At 53.4% G+C, this 14,921-nt stretch overlaps 2 protein-coding genes across 3 annotated transcripts in view; both read left to right on the top strand.

Annotated features, from left to right (window-relative positions):
* LOC123344867 (zinc finger protein RFP-like) overlaps nucleotides 1-14,921 on the top strand; it is a 70,531-nt gene that overhangs the window by 23,943 nt on the left and 31,667 nt on the right. The window contains exons 3-5 of the mRNA XM_044981362.1: nucleotides 7,419-7,649; nucleotides 7,792-7,814; nucleotides 8,394-8,509. Coding sequence (XP_044837297.1) covers nucleotides 7,419-7,649; nucleotides 7,792-7,814; nucleotides 8,394-8,509 — 370 coding nt within the window. The remainder of the gene's footprint in view (nucleotides 1-7,418; nucleotides 7,650-7,791; nucleotides 7,815-8,393; nucleotides 8,510-14,921) is intronic.
* Nucleotides 1-14,921, top strand: part of LOC123344890 (tripartite motif-containing protein 26-like) — a 41,992-nt gene that overhangs the window by 7,787 nt on the left and 19,284 nt on the right. The window lies entirely within an intron of this gene.

Genomic DNA, 14,921 nt, shown 5'->3' with positions numbered 1-14,921 from the left:
TTCTCCCTGATCTCTGGATCCTCCTAAATCTCTGCCCTGCAGGCTCCTTCCTCTGGGCAGGTGCAGGGAGCGTTGGCCACTGATAGCCGGCACCCAGCCTGTCATTAGGGAGACATGGGCACTAGAGCTCCACGTGAAGCACTTTCCTCACACACAGGACTGAAGCAAGATGTGTCCATGGTGCTGCCAGGCCAGGCATGGAAGGCATGAGCTGGGCTCACCACACCCCTGACAGCATGGGCGGCGGGTACCAGAGGCAGGGGAAGGCAATGCTTTCCCAAAGTGCCAGGTGTAGCCCCACCCACACTCCGCCCCCAGGCACCTCCCCTGCTTCCGCCACCTCCTGGGGCTGCCTGGGCTTTAGGCTGGGGCAGGCTGGGGCCGGGCGCCATCCCTGTGCTCCGGGGCCATGGGGGGCTGGGGCCACATTCTGCCCACTTAGCGGGTGAATGGGAGATTGGGGGTGCTCAGGGGCTGGGGTCTTGCCCCCATAGAAACAGCTGAGTGTAGAGGCTGCACAGGGGGCAGAAGGGAAGAGGGTGTGTGGGGAACACCAGGAAGAGGCTCTGAAACTGTTCTGTGTGAAGAGGATCTAAGTTCAATTTGTCGGGTTTCTCGTCTGTCCTGGGCTCACAGAGCTCACACGGTGGTTCCCATCAAGCAAGCTGTCCGGGAGCACAAGATACAGAGTTGCTGTTCAATCTAATGGGTAATAACTTTGGATTTTAATTACAGGTTAATGGCATCACAAGTTGCCTGACACCAGGGCTGCTGACAGACTTGCCAGGCCTCTGGGCAAGACGCGGGGGAGGGAGGGGCAGCTCCAGGCCTCCAGGAGGGGCAGGGCCTCAGGGAGAAGGGGCAGGGTTGGGGCTAGCCTACCCCAGACAGCCCTTCAGCACTGCCCAGGCCACATCACCTGGGGCTCCAGCAGCGATTTAAAGGGCCTGGGGCTCTGGCCACCACTGTTCTTGCAGGAGCAGCGGCGGCTGCCAGGAGCCCCGGGCCCTTTTAAATTACTGAACCCCAGGGCAGCTGCCCCTTTTGCCTCCCTTGTTGGCGGCCTTGCCTGACACAGGTGTGTAACTGCATCATTCAGCTGTGTGTAGCCTACATTGCGTGAAAGCGGCTATACACATAAACAATACTCCAGCCTCGCACGGAAAGCAACAGAGGAAGATTTTAAATTTGTCTGATGGGGCAGGGGAGAGTTTTTTATCTGAGCAGCTGAATCCTTTTCAAACCCAGCTCCCACCAGTGAACTATGGGACTTTCCTACAGCCCAGAAGTTGTTAAATGATCAGTGAGGTTTGATTCTAGGTGGTGCTGGATTCACTAGAGCTGCAGGACAGTCTGTGTGAGAGTGCTGCTTTCAGCTCGCAGAGGGGGAGCTACAAGCTGGGGCTGCATAATTTTGTTCATTAAACCTTCTCAAACACAGGTTTATTGATTCACCCCCATGTGACTCCAGTGCCCTGTTATGCTCTGTACCACTAATCAGTTCATAAATACCAATAAAGCTTGGTTGTAATTGAGATCTCACTCTAATTACTAAAATACCCGAACCTGATTTTGTAACAAGTCTGAATATGACACACTCCCAGTCTGCATTAATAAGGTTTCATCTCCTCGGTGGTCCTCATGTCACAAAGCAATTCATCAACAAGCATCTTGGGTTTTGAGTGGAAAAACACCCAGCTCCACACCCCTCTCACCCATCTATATGAAACCTCTCAAATCCTTTCTGTTTCTTCAGGAAAAAATCCAGGACGATTTGAAGACTCTGAAGAAAGAGCGAGAAAAGCTGCTGGGATTTAAAATAACTGGAGAGGGAAAATGCCGGGAGTATCTGGTAGGTGCCTGTTATTAATTGGCAGGGACTGGCAGTGGGAGGTCCCTTTGGAGGCAGATTCCTGGGTGGCCTTGGTGAACATGGACTTGTGTGTGTTTCTCCATGATCATGGATTGCTGCGTTAGGGTCATGTGTAGACAAGCCCTAAGCTTCCATTTCAGTTGATGAGTTAATATCTAGCCCTTGTGGCTTTCAGAGAAATCCCCCAAGTGAACTAAATGTCCCCGTGAAGTGCTGTCCCGTGTCTGGTCCTTTTGTGCATTTTTTAAATGTTTGTTTCTTTTAACTGCCCTGGCATCTCTGTCAGTGTAGTACTGAGTCCTGCCTCCTGCTGCTCTGGGTCTGAATTCACAGAGGCCATGAATAAGAATACACTGACCATAACAACAAGGAAACATCCCTTTCAGAGAGATACAGGGGCCAAAAGGGAAGGTGTGAGAGTCCTCAGTCTAGTACACACAGCCATAGGCGCAAACTTCGCCTCTAGCCGGGGGGTGCTCAATCCCCCACTCTGCCCCTGGTCTGTTATACCAGTAAAATAAAAACTAGCAAGATTTTATTAAAAGGGATACGGCAAAATGCCACATTTATTGTGAATACAAAAAGAATAATCTTAAGCAGCCAGTTATAGCTATAACATTCCATTCAATTTCACATTCATTCATACACACACAGGTTCTGCAACGTTGTTATCATAGTTACCAGCCTTAGAGTTGCTTGTGCCAAGCCACTAGCCAGGTGGCCTGGACACAAGGATGGAGCCAAGTCTTGTCAGATTCGCATCCGATGCTCCTGGAGGGTGGTTGCAGAACCAGACTCCAAGTTCTCAGTCTTCAGAGTCTGCCTTTATAGGAATTCATCCTCATTCAAATCTATAAGGTTTGCTTTGTCATGCTGCTCTTATGTCTGAAGTGATAATCAATCACTGTTCTCACGTTTGAAATGATAGTCCATCATGCAGATGGCACAGCAGTGACCGCTTGTTGTTATCTTGTTCTTCAGTTTTTCGGCCCCTCTGTCCAGGGGCGGCTCTAGCAATTTGGCCGCCCCAAGCAGTCATGCCTGCGGGAGGTGCACCGGAGCCGCGGGACCAGCGGACCTCCCGCAGGCATGACTGCGGAGGGTCCGCTGGTCCCGCGGCTCCAGTGGACCTCCCGCAGCTGCGGAGGGTTCGCTGGTCCCGCGGCTCCAGTGGAGCATCCGCAGTCATGCCTGCGGGAGGTCCACTGGAGCCGTGGGACCAGCAGACATTCCGCAGTCATGCCTGCGGGAGGTCCGCCGGACCCGCCTGCCTCCCTGCAGGCAAAATGCCGCCCCAAGCGCGCGCTTGGCGCGCTGGGGTCTGGAGCTGGCCCTGCCTCTGTCCTTGGGGTAGTTGGGGGTGGATTCTGGTTTGCCCTACAGGGTCATCCAGTTATCTCCATCCTGCGCGTTCTTCGGACAAATGTTCCTGGGTAGTTGTTATTTATTAGGCTGGCACTTCAACCTTTTATTACTCATTCAAACATACATTTACAATCACACCCTATTTCACTTAACATAACTATTCTCAAATCATTGGGGCATGACAGACTCCAATGAATCTATCCATGTGTCACAGGGTCTGCACAGGTTCCCTCCCTCTCATCCCTGTGCTCTGTGCTTAGGCTGGTCAAAGAAAAGGGCCCCAACACCTCTTTCAGGTGTTTCACCCGTCTCTCTCTTTATTTACAGTGCTTAGTGCAATCCCAATTTGTCCAACACCGATCCCCACACTGACCCTTCCCTGGGTCTTCTCGCCCTTGAGGCTTCCTGCAGCCGGTAGAGACAGAACTGCAGTCCCCCTCTCCTCTCCCCTGGCTAACCTCCTGTCTAAGCCTTTCCTTGGCCTTATCGCCTCCCAGTCACCAGCCCAGCTGGTTCCACTTGACTCAGCTGATTCCCCTGAGCCTGCCCTCATTAGGGCCTGCAGCTGAGCTCCTTGCTGAGTGTCTGGACTCCCGCACCCAGCCACTCTGCTGGGAAGTGGGGGTGGGGGGGGGGAGCCACCCCTTTGGCAGGGCATCCAAGGGGTTTATACCTCTGCCCTGCCACACATCTCCCCGCTTTAATGAGCCGCCAGGCTCCACCAGCCCCTGTCCCTTCTTGGCCGGACATATCGTCCCTTTGGCGGGAGTTCCTGTGCCCCTGCTGTGGGTTGCAGTGGGTAGGGGCAGGTCTCCCCCATATGTCCATTTGCCCAACAGAGTGCACACCCCTGTTCTGGCCATGGCTGGTTGCCCCCCCGCCGCCTCTCTGGGCCGTCCCTCTGACCCAGCGGGGTGCCTAGGTACCCCAAGTCTGGGTTCGGCTCCACGGCCTCATGGCCCTTGCCTCCATCAGGCTCCCGAGGGCCACACTCTTGGCACTCCTGCCCGGAGGGTCCTTTGTTGCCGCATAACCAACATTCTTTGAGTTGGTCTACTTGTTGTCTAGGAGTTTCTACTTCATTCCCCCCGCTTTTCCCCGGCATCGTGAGGGGGGTTCTTGCTACCTTAGGGGGTTCCACTGTTCCCTCCCCTCTTCTCACTTCTTTAATTGGGTTCTCCATGCCCCCTTCCTCAGGATCCCCCTCCCGACTTTGTGCCTCACCAGTAGGGGGTCCCCAATCGCTTCCCAGCAGGACCGGGTAGGGCAAGTTCTCTATTACCCCTACCTGCTACCACCGGAAGCGTCCCTGGACCTCCATAGGTACCCGGGTCATCCGGTAGCTCCTGGTGTCACCATGGACACAACGAAGGGCCACTTTTTCCCCTGGAATCATCCAGCATTCTTTCACTAGACCTTTCTGAAACAGTGAGCAGGTGGTGGCAGAGTCCACCACCCCCGTCCGGGGCTTCCTCCCCAGCACGGTGGTCAGGGGCTGTTTCCCTGATCCCTTCCGCCCCCCAGTCCACCCACAAATGTCAGACGGTCCACACTCGATGTGCGGACAGTCCCGTTTTTTATGACCCGGGCGCCCGCACTGCCAACAGGTCAATTCGCGGCTGCAGGTGGGACCCGGGTCCAACCCCTTCTTGGGTGTAGAGTCAGGTGGGCTCCTTACAGGTCTGGCTCCCTTACCAGGCTTCACCGCCTGCCTGGGCCCCTCTGCCTCTATATACTCTTCCATCAGCCGGACTGCATTGGCCACGTGGGCTGGCCAGTGTTTTCGGACCCAAACATGCACCGGGTCCGGGAGCCCCAGGAGGAATTGCTCTAGGATCACTTGGTCCATGATCTCCTCCACTGTCTGGGCGGTGGGCCTCAGCCACCTAGTGGCCCAGTCCGTCAGCATCTGGGTGAATTTCCTGGACCTCAGGCCCTCGGTCCAACGGGTGGTATGAAACCGCTGACGGTTCCTCTCTGTTGAGAGCCTGACCCTATCTAGGATAGTGGCCCTTACTGCCTCGTAGTCCCTGGTTTGGGCCTCACTCAAAGCCATAAACGCCGCCTGAGCTTCCCCTCCCCGGTACGGGGCCAGTCGCAGGGCCCACGTCGAACTCTCCCGTCCAGCCACTATAGCCACCCATTCGAACATCCCCAGAAAGGCGTCTGGGTCGTCCATGGGGCCCATCTGATAGAGCCCCCCACCCTGGTTCCATCCCCGGATGCCGGACTTACCACATGTTGAAGGATCTGTTGCTGGGCTGCTGACTGCTCCCTTATGAACTCCTGGAGAGCCCGCTGTTGGTCTCTTTGCCACATCATCAGAGCTTGCCTTTCTGTCTGGTGTGACTGCTGCATCATTTGCACTGTACTGACCAGCCACTTTAGGGTCTCCTCCATGCTGGCAGCCACAAAGAGCGGTGGCTAGGAGAAATCCCAGACCAGCCCCCAGTGTCACAGGGTCTGCAAAGGTTCCCTCCCTCTCATCCCTATGCTCTGTGCTTAGGCTGGTCAAAGAAAAGGGTCCCAACACCTCTTTCAGGTGTTTCAACCCGTCTCTCTTTATTTACAGTGCTTAGTGCAATCCCAATTCATCCAACACCGATCCCCACGCTGACCCTTCCCTGGGTCTTCTCGCCCTTGAGGCTCCCTGCAGCCAGTAGAGACAGAACTGCAGTCCCCCTCTCTTCTCCCCGGCTAACCTCCTGTCTAAGCCTTTCCTTGGGCTTATATCTCCTCCCAGTCACCAGCCCAGCTGGTTCCACTTGACTCAGCTGATTCCCCTGAGCCTGCCCTCCTTAGGGCCTGCAGCTGAGCTCCTTGCTGAGTGTCTGGGCTCATGGGCACCAACTTTCTCCGGTGCCGGTGGGTGCCCATGCCCCCAGCCCCTGGCCTCGGCCCGAATCCACCCCATCCCTGCCCCTGGCCCTGCCCCCATTCCAACCCCATCCCCAAAGTCCCCACCCTAACTCCGCCCCCTCCCTGCCCCTATTGGATCCCTTCCCCCAAATCCCCACCCCAGCCCCACCTCTTCCCACTGCGCGCCGCGTTCCCCTTCATCCCCCTCCCTCCCTGCCCTGCAAATCAGCTGTTTCGTGGCGCAAGTGCTGGGATGGGGCGGGGGAGAAACAGGACGTGGCAGCGTGCTTGTGAAGGAGGCGGAGGCGAGCTGGAGCACGGGGGCAGGGTCACGGGGAGCTGCCCATGGGTGCTGAGCACCCACCAATATTTTTCCATGGGTGCTCCAGCCCCAGAGCACCCACGGAGTCAGTGCCTATGTCTGGGCTTCCACACCCAGCCGCTCTGCCGGGAAGCCGGGGGAAGCCACCTCTTTGGCAGGGCATCCAAGGGGTTTATACCTCTGCCCTGCCACACCATGCCACTTGTCACACATGAAAAGAAAACAAGCAAGATAGGAATGTAAGAGTGGAGGAAAAACAAATCTGGTTCCTGAGTTTAGAAAAAAACATTTGTAACACGTTGTTATCGTATCACTTTTAGGACAAACTCTTTGTCTCTGAATGTTTTTCTACAATTAGCACAGATCTTGCAAACTGGCAGGCCTGTTTTAATGAGGACAAACTGAGAGAGCAGGCGGAGAGACATATTTCTTGCTAATGGTCAGGCCAAATCCGGGGTTTGTTCTGGAATCATTACATTTTCCACAACATAAGTGTATTAATTATTATGTTTAATCCAACAGGCCTTGCTCCCATTCCACTTCTTTACCCAAGACTCTGCCCCTGCCTGCCCAGCCTCTTCCTGCCCCTGCTCCGCCATCGCCCTGTCCACATTCTATCCCTTCCCACAAGTCCTTGCCCCAGCCCCACCTTGCCACATTCCTGCTCTTTCCCCTGCCCCCTGGAGCATCCCAAGCACCACAAAACAGCTGTTTCAGGGGAGGTGGGAAGCCCTGGGAGGGAGTGGGAGGAGTTGGTCAGTGGAGGTGAAGGGGGCAGAGGGGGAACTTGGCTCCTGGTGGGTGCTGAGCATCTGCTAATTTTCCCCCATGGGTGCTCCAGTCCCAGAGCACCCACAGTGCCAGCACCAATGCACACAGGGTATAGTCAGTCGTCAGAAATTTTCAAAGAAATTCTCCCTGCTCCACACTCAGCTCTCCATAAAAGGACCCCGGGCTCCATCCATGTCCCTGACCAGCCCTTTCCCTATTTTCATACAGAAACAAACACAAACTGAGAGGCAGAAGATTGTGACTGAATTTCAGCAACTGCGGCAGTTCCTGGAGGAACAAGAGCGACTCCTGCTGGCCCAGCTGGAGAAGCTGGATGAGGAGATTGTGAGGATCCAGAATGAAAATGTCAGTAAACTCTCCGAGCAGATTTCCCATCTCAGTGAGCTGATCAGTGAGCTGGAGGGGAAGTGTCAGAAGCCAGCGAGTGAATTCCTGCAGGTGAGACTGAGTGAAAAACATTAGCACTGGAGCATAGTGGCCAGGGCAGGGCCTTCCTCCCCCATATTTCCTAAATCCCTTCCCTGGCATCCCCTGTGTGTGTCAGAGGGGACTGAGATTGTTTTTTCTTTCTCTCCTCTAGGATGTCAGAACCACCTTGAGCAGGTATGTGTCTCTCTCTCACTCCCCCTCACACTTCACAACACTGGGAAGGAGCTTGGTGGTGATGTTATTTCCTAGAGATGTCACCTCCCTGGGGGACTGGCTGCCTCCGGATTGTGGGGATGGAATATGGGCCCATCACTGCTGGGCCACTGGTCACCATTCCGCCCAGGCCAACAGCGATCAAGAGCATTTCCCCATCTGAGGGCTGTTTGGAGGCCTGTGTGGAATGAGAGGGGAAGGGGTAGTTGGTGTCTCAGTCTAGTTCCTAGAGGCAGATTTCTACAGCACTTCACCTGGGAACCTCCTGTCCCTCAGAGCATGGAGGCCAAGGAGTGAATTGGCCATGGAGATTCAATTCCCCTTTTGTCCCCAGAGCTGGTCTCTCCACACCAGAGTTGAAGTATATTAATGGTCCTTTGAGGGGAACATTTCATGGCCATGGGTTGTGTTGCACCTGTTCTGAGGCTGGGAGAAGTTGAGAAATTCTAACTTCAGGCCCATTAGAGCAGCGACTCACTAGCCAGAATTTATAACGAGTAACTAAATGAAATATAATCACATGAAATTGTTTCTCTCCAGGTGTGAGAAGGGGAAGTTGAAGCAGCCAGAGGATATTTATCCTGAACTGGAAAAGCGAGTCAGTGGTTTCTCCCAGAAAACTACTGGACTATCGGAGACTCTGGAGAAGTTCAAAGGTACCTAAAATGGATCTAGGAATGGAAAATGGGATGAGCCGCTGAGACTGTGGGAAGGGACTGGTGCTGGTCAATTCGTTCACATTTAGATGATGCTTCTATTTAATGTTGGGTGAGAATGCCAGACGCTTGGGGTCCAAGCCAATCAGATGGATTAATTCAAACCTTTATTTCTACCAAAAGCCTTGCCATTACAATTACTATAAAGTAAGAAATGCCTCAGAGACTTTAAGGCCAGAAGTGACCATCACACTCATCCAGTCTGACTTCTGTACATTGCAGGCCACAGAATCTCGCCCACCCACTCCTGTAATTGACCCCTAATCTCTGGCTGAGTTACTGAAGTCCTCAAAACATGATTTAAAGACTTCAAGTGTAACAGGCTGAGCACTCTCCAGTGCGGCACCTCCTGCTGGTCATCCTGGGAATTAGCTCTTCAGCTCTGGAGCACCCCCTGCTGGCCTGTGTCTCTCCTACCTCAGGCCCCCTTGTCCCTCCTGGACCTCGGTGCCTCTTACTTTGAGGTTCTGCCCACAGCAGTACCCCCACACTGTGGGTCTCCCCTCCCAGGGGAACCCCAACCCTTTATACCCACCTTGCCTCAGTGCCTCCCTGCAGCCCTAGTACCATCCCTGGCCCTTAGCAAGGCCTCAGCCTGGGAACTTGCCAGGCCAGAGCTCCCCAGCCCTGCTCTGTCTGAGGTACCCTGTGCTCCTAGGACCAGCTGTGGCCTAATTGGATGTGGCCCCAGCTGTGGCTGCCTCTCCAATCAGCCGATCTCAGCTGCTTTTCACCTTTTTATCCCAGGAGCTGGGTAACTGCCCCGCTACACAAGTGACAGAGAATCCACCATTGACACTAGTTTAAATCTGCAACTAACCTGTGCCCCACGCTGCAGAGGAAGGCAGAAAAAAAACACCCAGGCTCTCTGTCAATCTGACTTGGGGGGAAATTCCTTCCCGACCCCAGATATGGTGGTCAGTTGAATGCTGAGCATTCTGGCAAGACCCAACAGCCAGACACGTGGCAAAGAACTCTCTATAGCTCAGAGCCCTCCCCGTCTACTGCCCCATCACCAGCCATGGGGCACATTTCTCAAAGGCGGATCCAGCCCATCACTGGGCTCTGGTCCCATACGGCAGCTAGTCTGGGCCAAATGGGCTGGAGGGAAGGAGAAAGCCCCTCCCCCACGGTGAGGGATCCCTCCAGTACAGGTGACTCTTGTGCCTCCTCCCCAGCAGCTGCAGGCACAAGGCATGTTCCTGAGAGGGCTGGGAATGGGGTTGGGGTGGTGAGGGCGGGTGGAAGAGGGAGGAGGTGGACGAGGGACAGAGGGAGGTCGGCAGTGTAAAGCTGGGCCTCTGACATGCTGGGCAAGACACACGGGGGCCATTGTCCTAGGGATGTAACTCTGGCTGGCTTCAGAACTTCCTCAGCCTGTGCCAAGGTCTACACCGGCCCCTGCAGCCACTGAACAGCAGAGTCACAAATGGCCCCTCCCCTCTCTGCTTTTCCTGGTACAGGGGGGAATCGGACCCATTGAGTCAACCTTCCCCCGCCTCAATTTCCACATTTATAAAATGGTTTTATTATTATTTCTATTTCTGCCTATGGAGGATGAGGCCCTGTAGTGCTGCTCTCTGTAGAGGCGCTGAGTAAACAGACCCAACAGCTCACAGTTAGAGCCAGGATTTCACAAACTCTCAAGATCCCATTAGTGTCAAAGGGACCCAAGTGGGTAAAGTTACTTTTATGCCAAAGTCTTTGCACGATCTGGGTCTAGGTTAGGACAAAAGGCAGCAAGTGAATGATACAAACAACTGGAGTCTGAAGGGAGGGAGGGGATGAGGAGGGGAAAGTAAATCTCTTACAGATTGTGTGTCCTGGGATAGTTGTGAGGCTGCAAGGCTGCTGGTTCCATTGCTGAGAGATGTACAAATCGGAGAGGAAAGAGACATTTCAGACCTTTTTATACTAAATAAATGAGTGTGTTTCTGTGCCTCTGTCATAATTATAAAACAGTTTCAGAGTGGGGATGCTGTTATAAATATGAAAGTCTGAAATCTCACCTCTCTTCTCCTTTCTCCCTCCAGACACTCTGCTGTCTGAATTGAAGAGAAAAATGATTTTTCTCTTCAATTGGAGAGGGGGAATCATTTGGAGCACACAGACAAGGTGAGTTTGCGGGTGAAGATTGTCTTTAAATTTTGAGAAAATTCCAGAGAAAATGTCTTTGAGATTGTAGCTAAAGTTGCCAACCAAACTGACATCTATCATGACATATGCAGCCCTAAAAATAACACATTAAATGGTAAGGAGATCCTAGGGCTGATGTCCGTGTCTCCCCCACCCCCACCCCCACCCCCCTACACACACTTTTAAAAGTAGGATGACTAGGACACTCTTCAACATGGACATACTTTGGGGGAAGAGGGCCACGTTGCCCCCCACACACTGCAAGCCTTGGCAGGGGTGGAGCATGGCAGGCAGTGTCTGTGCTTTGGGCAGGGCAGCTGATCAGCTCCTCTCTGTGTAGTGCAGCCTGTGCCCATGGCACCAACCTCTTCCTGGTGCTGGCCTCTCTCAGTGGCCCCACCCCTGCTCCTCTTTCCCTGAGGCCCTGGCCAGGCCAGAAGCCAGAACCAGGCTGCCATCCAGGGACTGCACTGGGGAGCCCTGGATCCTCCACCTGCCCAGGGTGGTGCACCCCTGGGAGTGGGGACATGGGCTGGGGACTGCTGCCAAAGGCCCATGGACCCATGTCCAGGGCAGGTGGAGTGTAAGGGGCTCTCCATAGTGGGCAAGTCTCCCAGCCTGGCCAGGGGGCAGGACCTTGGTCATGGCCACGGAGGGGGCGGGGCCACACAAACAGTCCTGACACCAATCTCAGTGCTGAGTTCATGCCCATTCTGATGAACAGAAACACTCTTAACTGAGTCACACACGAACAGAGCTCCCTGCCACATCCCTCAGCTTCACCCTGGTGCAGGGGGTCTCCCATCGCTCTTCTCCAACATCCTGCCTTTCCTCTGGGCAGGGCTGGGCTCTCCCATTGGAGCTGCTCCCTGCTTCCTGGATTGGGGAGATGCTCTTCCTGTGAGGCTGTCAGCTCCTCCCTTCTCTCTAGGCTGGAGATGGGGCTCCCCCACCCAGTGCCACCTCCTACTCTCTGATCTTAAGTGGCTGTTCCCCATTGCTGCACCTTCCTCTCTGTTCCCTGGCCTGGGAGTGGAGGCTGCATTAGGGGAGGGAGTTTCCCTGCAGGGGGGGCGGGTAGGGAGGTGTTATAGCTAGTGCCTGCCTCTTCTGATCCCTCCTCAATAAAAGCTTCTAGCACCTTCCTGGCTGTGTCTCTGCTGCTCTGAATGGGGCAGCACCAGGAGCGGAATCTGGGAGCTGCTGAAGCATCTGTGATAAATGAGAAACTAATGAAGTGGGATTTGATACAAAGTCTGAGGAGCTGCAGTGACATCTCTGCTCAGTCTAGCAGAGGCAGCTCCCTGGGATCCAGGCCTGTCCCAGCCAGAACAGGGCTGTGGGGGAGTGTGAGAAATGGTCCCAGCCTCCCTCAGGGCTGAGCTCTGCCCCTAACGCTCTGATTCTCTCTTCCCCCAGCTTATGTGACTCTGGATCCAGACACGGCTCATCCCCAACTCATCCTATCTAAGGATCAGAAAAGTGTGAGACGGGGAGGCATGTGGCAGGATCTGCCCAGGAACCCTGAGAGATTTGACACTGAGCCCTGTGTTCTGGGCTGTGAGGGATTCACCTCGGGGAGACATTGCTGGGAGGTGGAGATGGGGGGTGTGGGAGGCTGGGCTGTGGGGGTGGCCAGAGAGTCTGTGGGGAGGAAGGGAGAGATCAGCCGTAGCCCAGAGGGGGGGATCTGGGCTGTGGAGCGGGACTGGAGTCAGTTCCGGGCTCTCACCTCCCCTGTGACCCCCCTGCCCCTGAGCCGGGTCCCCAGCAGGATCCGGGTTTGTCTGGACTGTGACTGGGGGCAGGTGACATTTATCGATGCTGGTGACGAGGCCCCGATCTTCACTTTCCCACCGGGCTCCGTCCCTGGGGAGAGAATCCGACCCTGGCTCCGGGTGTGGTGGGAATCCCGGCTCAGCCTGTGTCCCTGAGACACACAGCAGAGGGGAACCAGAAATCAGCCTCTCTAGCCTCATGGACCCCAGTCTCTATGATCTTGGAGGACTCCTGTCTACCCAGAACCTGGCTCCTTATCTCTATGGTCCCTGGAAGCTCCTCCCCCTCCCTCTATTCAGCCCCAGGGATGGGAGGGGGAAGGGAAAGGAAGAACAATCCCTGGAGTTTCAGGAGGGGCAGAGGGGCCCCGAGGGGCAGAGGTGGGGGCTGGGCAGGGGGCAGAACTAGCAACTGGGCTGGGGAAAGGCAGAGGTGGGGGTGGCAGGGACACAGCATGAATCAATCTGGTTTTGGAAGGTTGTGGTGAAGCAAGAGCAGGGAGTGTTTTGTACAGATCTAAAACAAGGAGTACTTGTGGCACCTTAGAGACTAACAAATTTATTTGGGCATAAGCTTTCATGGGCTACAACCCACTTCATCAGATGCTTAGAATGGAACATATATTTCAAACTTTTAAGTCTGTTATTGAGCGTCCAGGGTGGTTGAAGTGTTCTCCGACTGTTTTTTTTAATGCTATAATTCTTGATGTCTGGTTTGTTTCCATTTATTCTTTTGTGTAGAGACTGTCCGGTTTGGCCAATGTACATGGTAGAGGGGCATTGCTGGCACATGATGGCATATATCACATTGGTAGATGTGCAGGTGAATGAGCCCCTGATGGCGTGGCTGATGTGATTAGGTGATGTGATTAGGTCCTATGATGGTGTCACTTGAATAGATATGTGGACAGAGTTGGCAACGGGGTTTGTTGCAGGGATTGGTTCCTGGGTTAGTGTTTTTATTGTGTGGTGTGTAGTTGCTGGTGAGTATTTGCTTCAGGTTGGGGGGCTGTCTGTAAGCGAGCACTGTCCTGCCCCCCAAGATCTGTGAGAGTGAGGGATCATCTTTCAGGATAGGTGGTAGATCTTTGAAGATGTGCTGGAGAGGTTTTAGTTGGGGGCTGAAGGTGACAGCTAGTGGCTGTAGACTGCATTTGCTCCACTCCCTCAGACAGAGACAAACACCCGTTGCCAACTCTGTCCACATATCTATTCAAGTCACACCATCATAGGACCTAACCACATCAGCCACACCATCAGGAGCTTGTTCACCTGCACATCTACCATGTAGACTGGCCAAACCAGATAGTATCTACGCAAAAGTGGCAAGTCTTCAACAAAAAAAACTTCAAAAACAGACTTCCACGAGAAACTGCAGAACTGGAATTAATTTGCAAACTGGACACCGTCAAATTAGACCTCAGTAAAGACTGGAAGTGGATGGGTCTCCCAAGATCTGTGAGAGTGAGGGATCATCTGGGAGACAGGCCAGTCCTCGCTTATAGACAGCCTCCCAACCTGAAGCAAGTACTCACCAGCAACCGCACACCATACAACATAAACACTAACCCAGGAACCTATTCTTGCAACAAAGCCCGATGCCAGCTCTGTCCACATATCCATTCAAGTGACACCATCATAGGACCTAATCACATCAGACACGCCATCAGGGTCTCGTACACCTGCACATCTACCAACGTGATATATGCCATCATGTGCCAGCAATGCCCCTCTGCCATGTACATTGGCCAAACCGGACAGTCTCTACGCAAAAGAATAAATGGACACAAATCTGACATCAGGAATCATAACATTCAAAAACCAGTGGGAGAACACTTCAACCTCTCTAACCACTCAGTGACAGACTTGAAGGTGGCAATTTTGCAACAAAAAAACTTCAAAAACAGACTCCAAAGAGAAACTGCTGAACTTGAATTAATATGCAAACTAGATACTATTAACTGTGGCCTAAACAAAGACTGGGAATGGTTGGGTCATTACACCAATTGAATCTATTTCCCTATGTTAAGTTCTCCTCACACCTTCTATGGGCCATCTTAATTATCACTTCAAAAAGTTTTTTTTCCTCCTGCTAACGATAGCTCATCTCAATTGATTAGACTCTGCCTGTTGGTATGCATACTTCCACCTTTTCATGTTCTCTGTATGTATAAATTTCCCCTGTCTGTGTGTTCCATTCTATGCATCTGAAGAAGTGAGCTGCAGCTCACGAAAGCTCATGCTAAAATAAATTTGTTAGTCTTTAAGGTGCCACAAGTACTCCTGTTCTTTTTGCGGATACAGACTAACACGGCTGCTACAGTGAAATAAAGAGACATGGAAGGTGAGGGCTAGAACAATAATGAATAGAAAAGGACAGTACGAAAGGAAAGGGAACGTGAGCAGGACAGAGATTTATTACATTACTGAAAGTGAGA

The sequence above is a fragment of the Mauremys mutica genome, chromosome 12, assembly GCF_020497125.1.
Source record: "Mauremys mutica isolate MM-2020 ecotype Southern chromosome 12, ASM2049712v1, whole genome shotgun sequence".
Taxonomy (NCBI): Eukaryota; Metazoa; Chordata; order Testudines; family Geoemydidae; genus Mauremys; species Mauremys mutica.
Note: the sequence above shows the minus strand (reverse complement) of the source record. Positions and strands in the feature narration are given on the sequence as shown.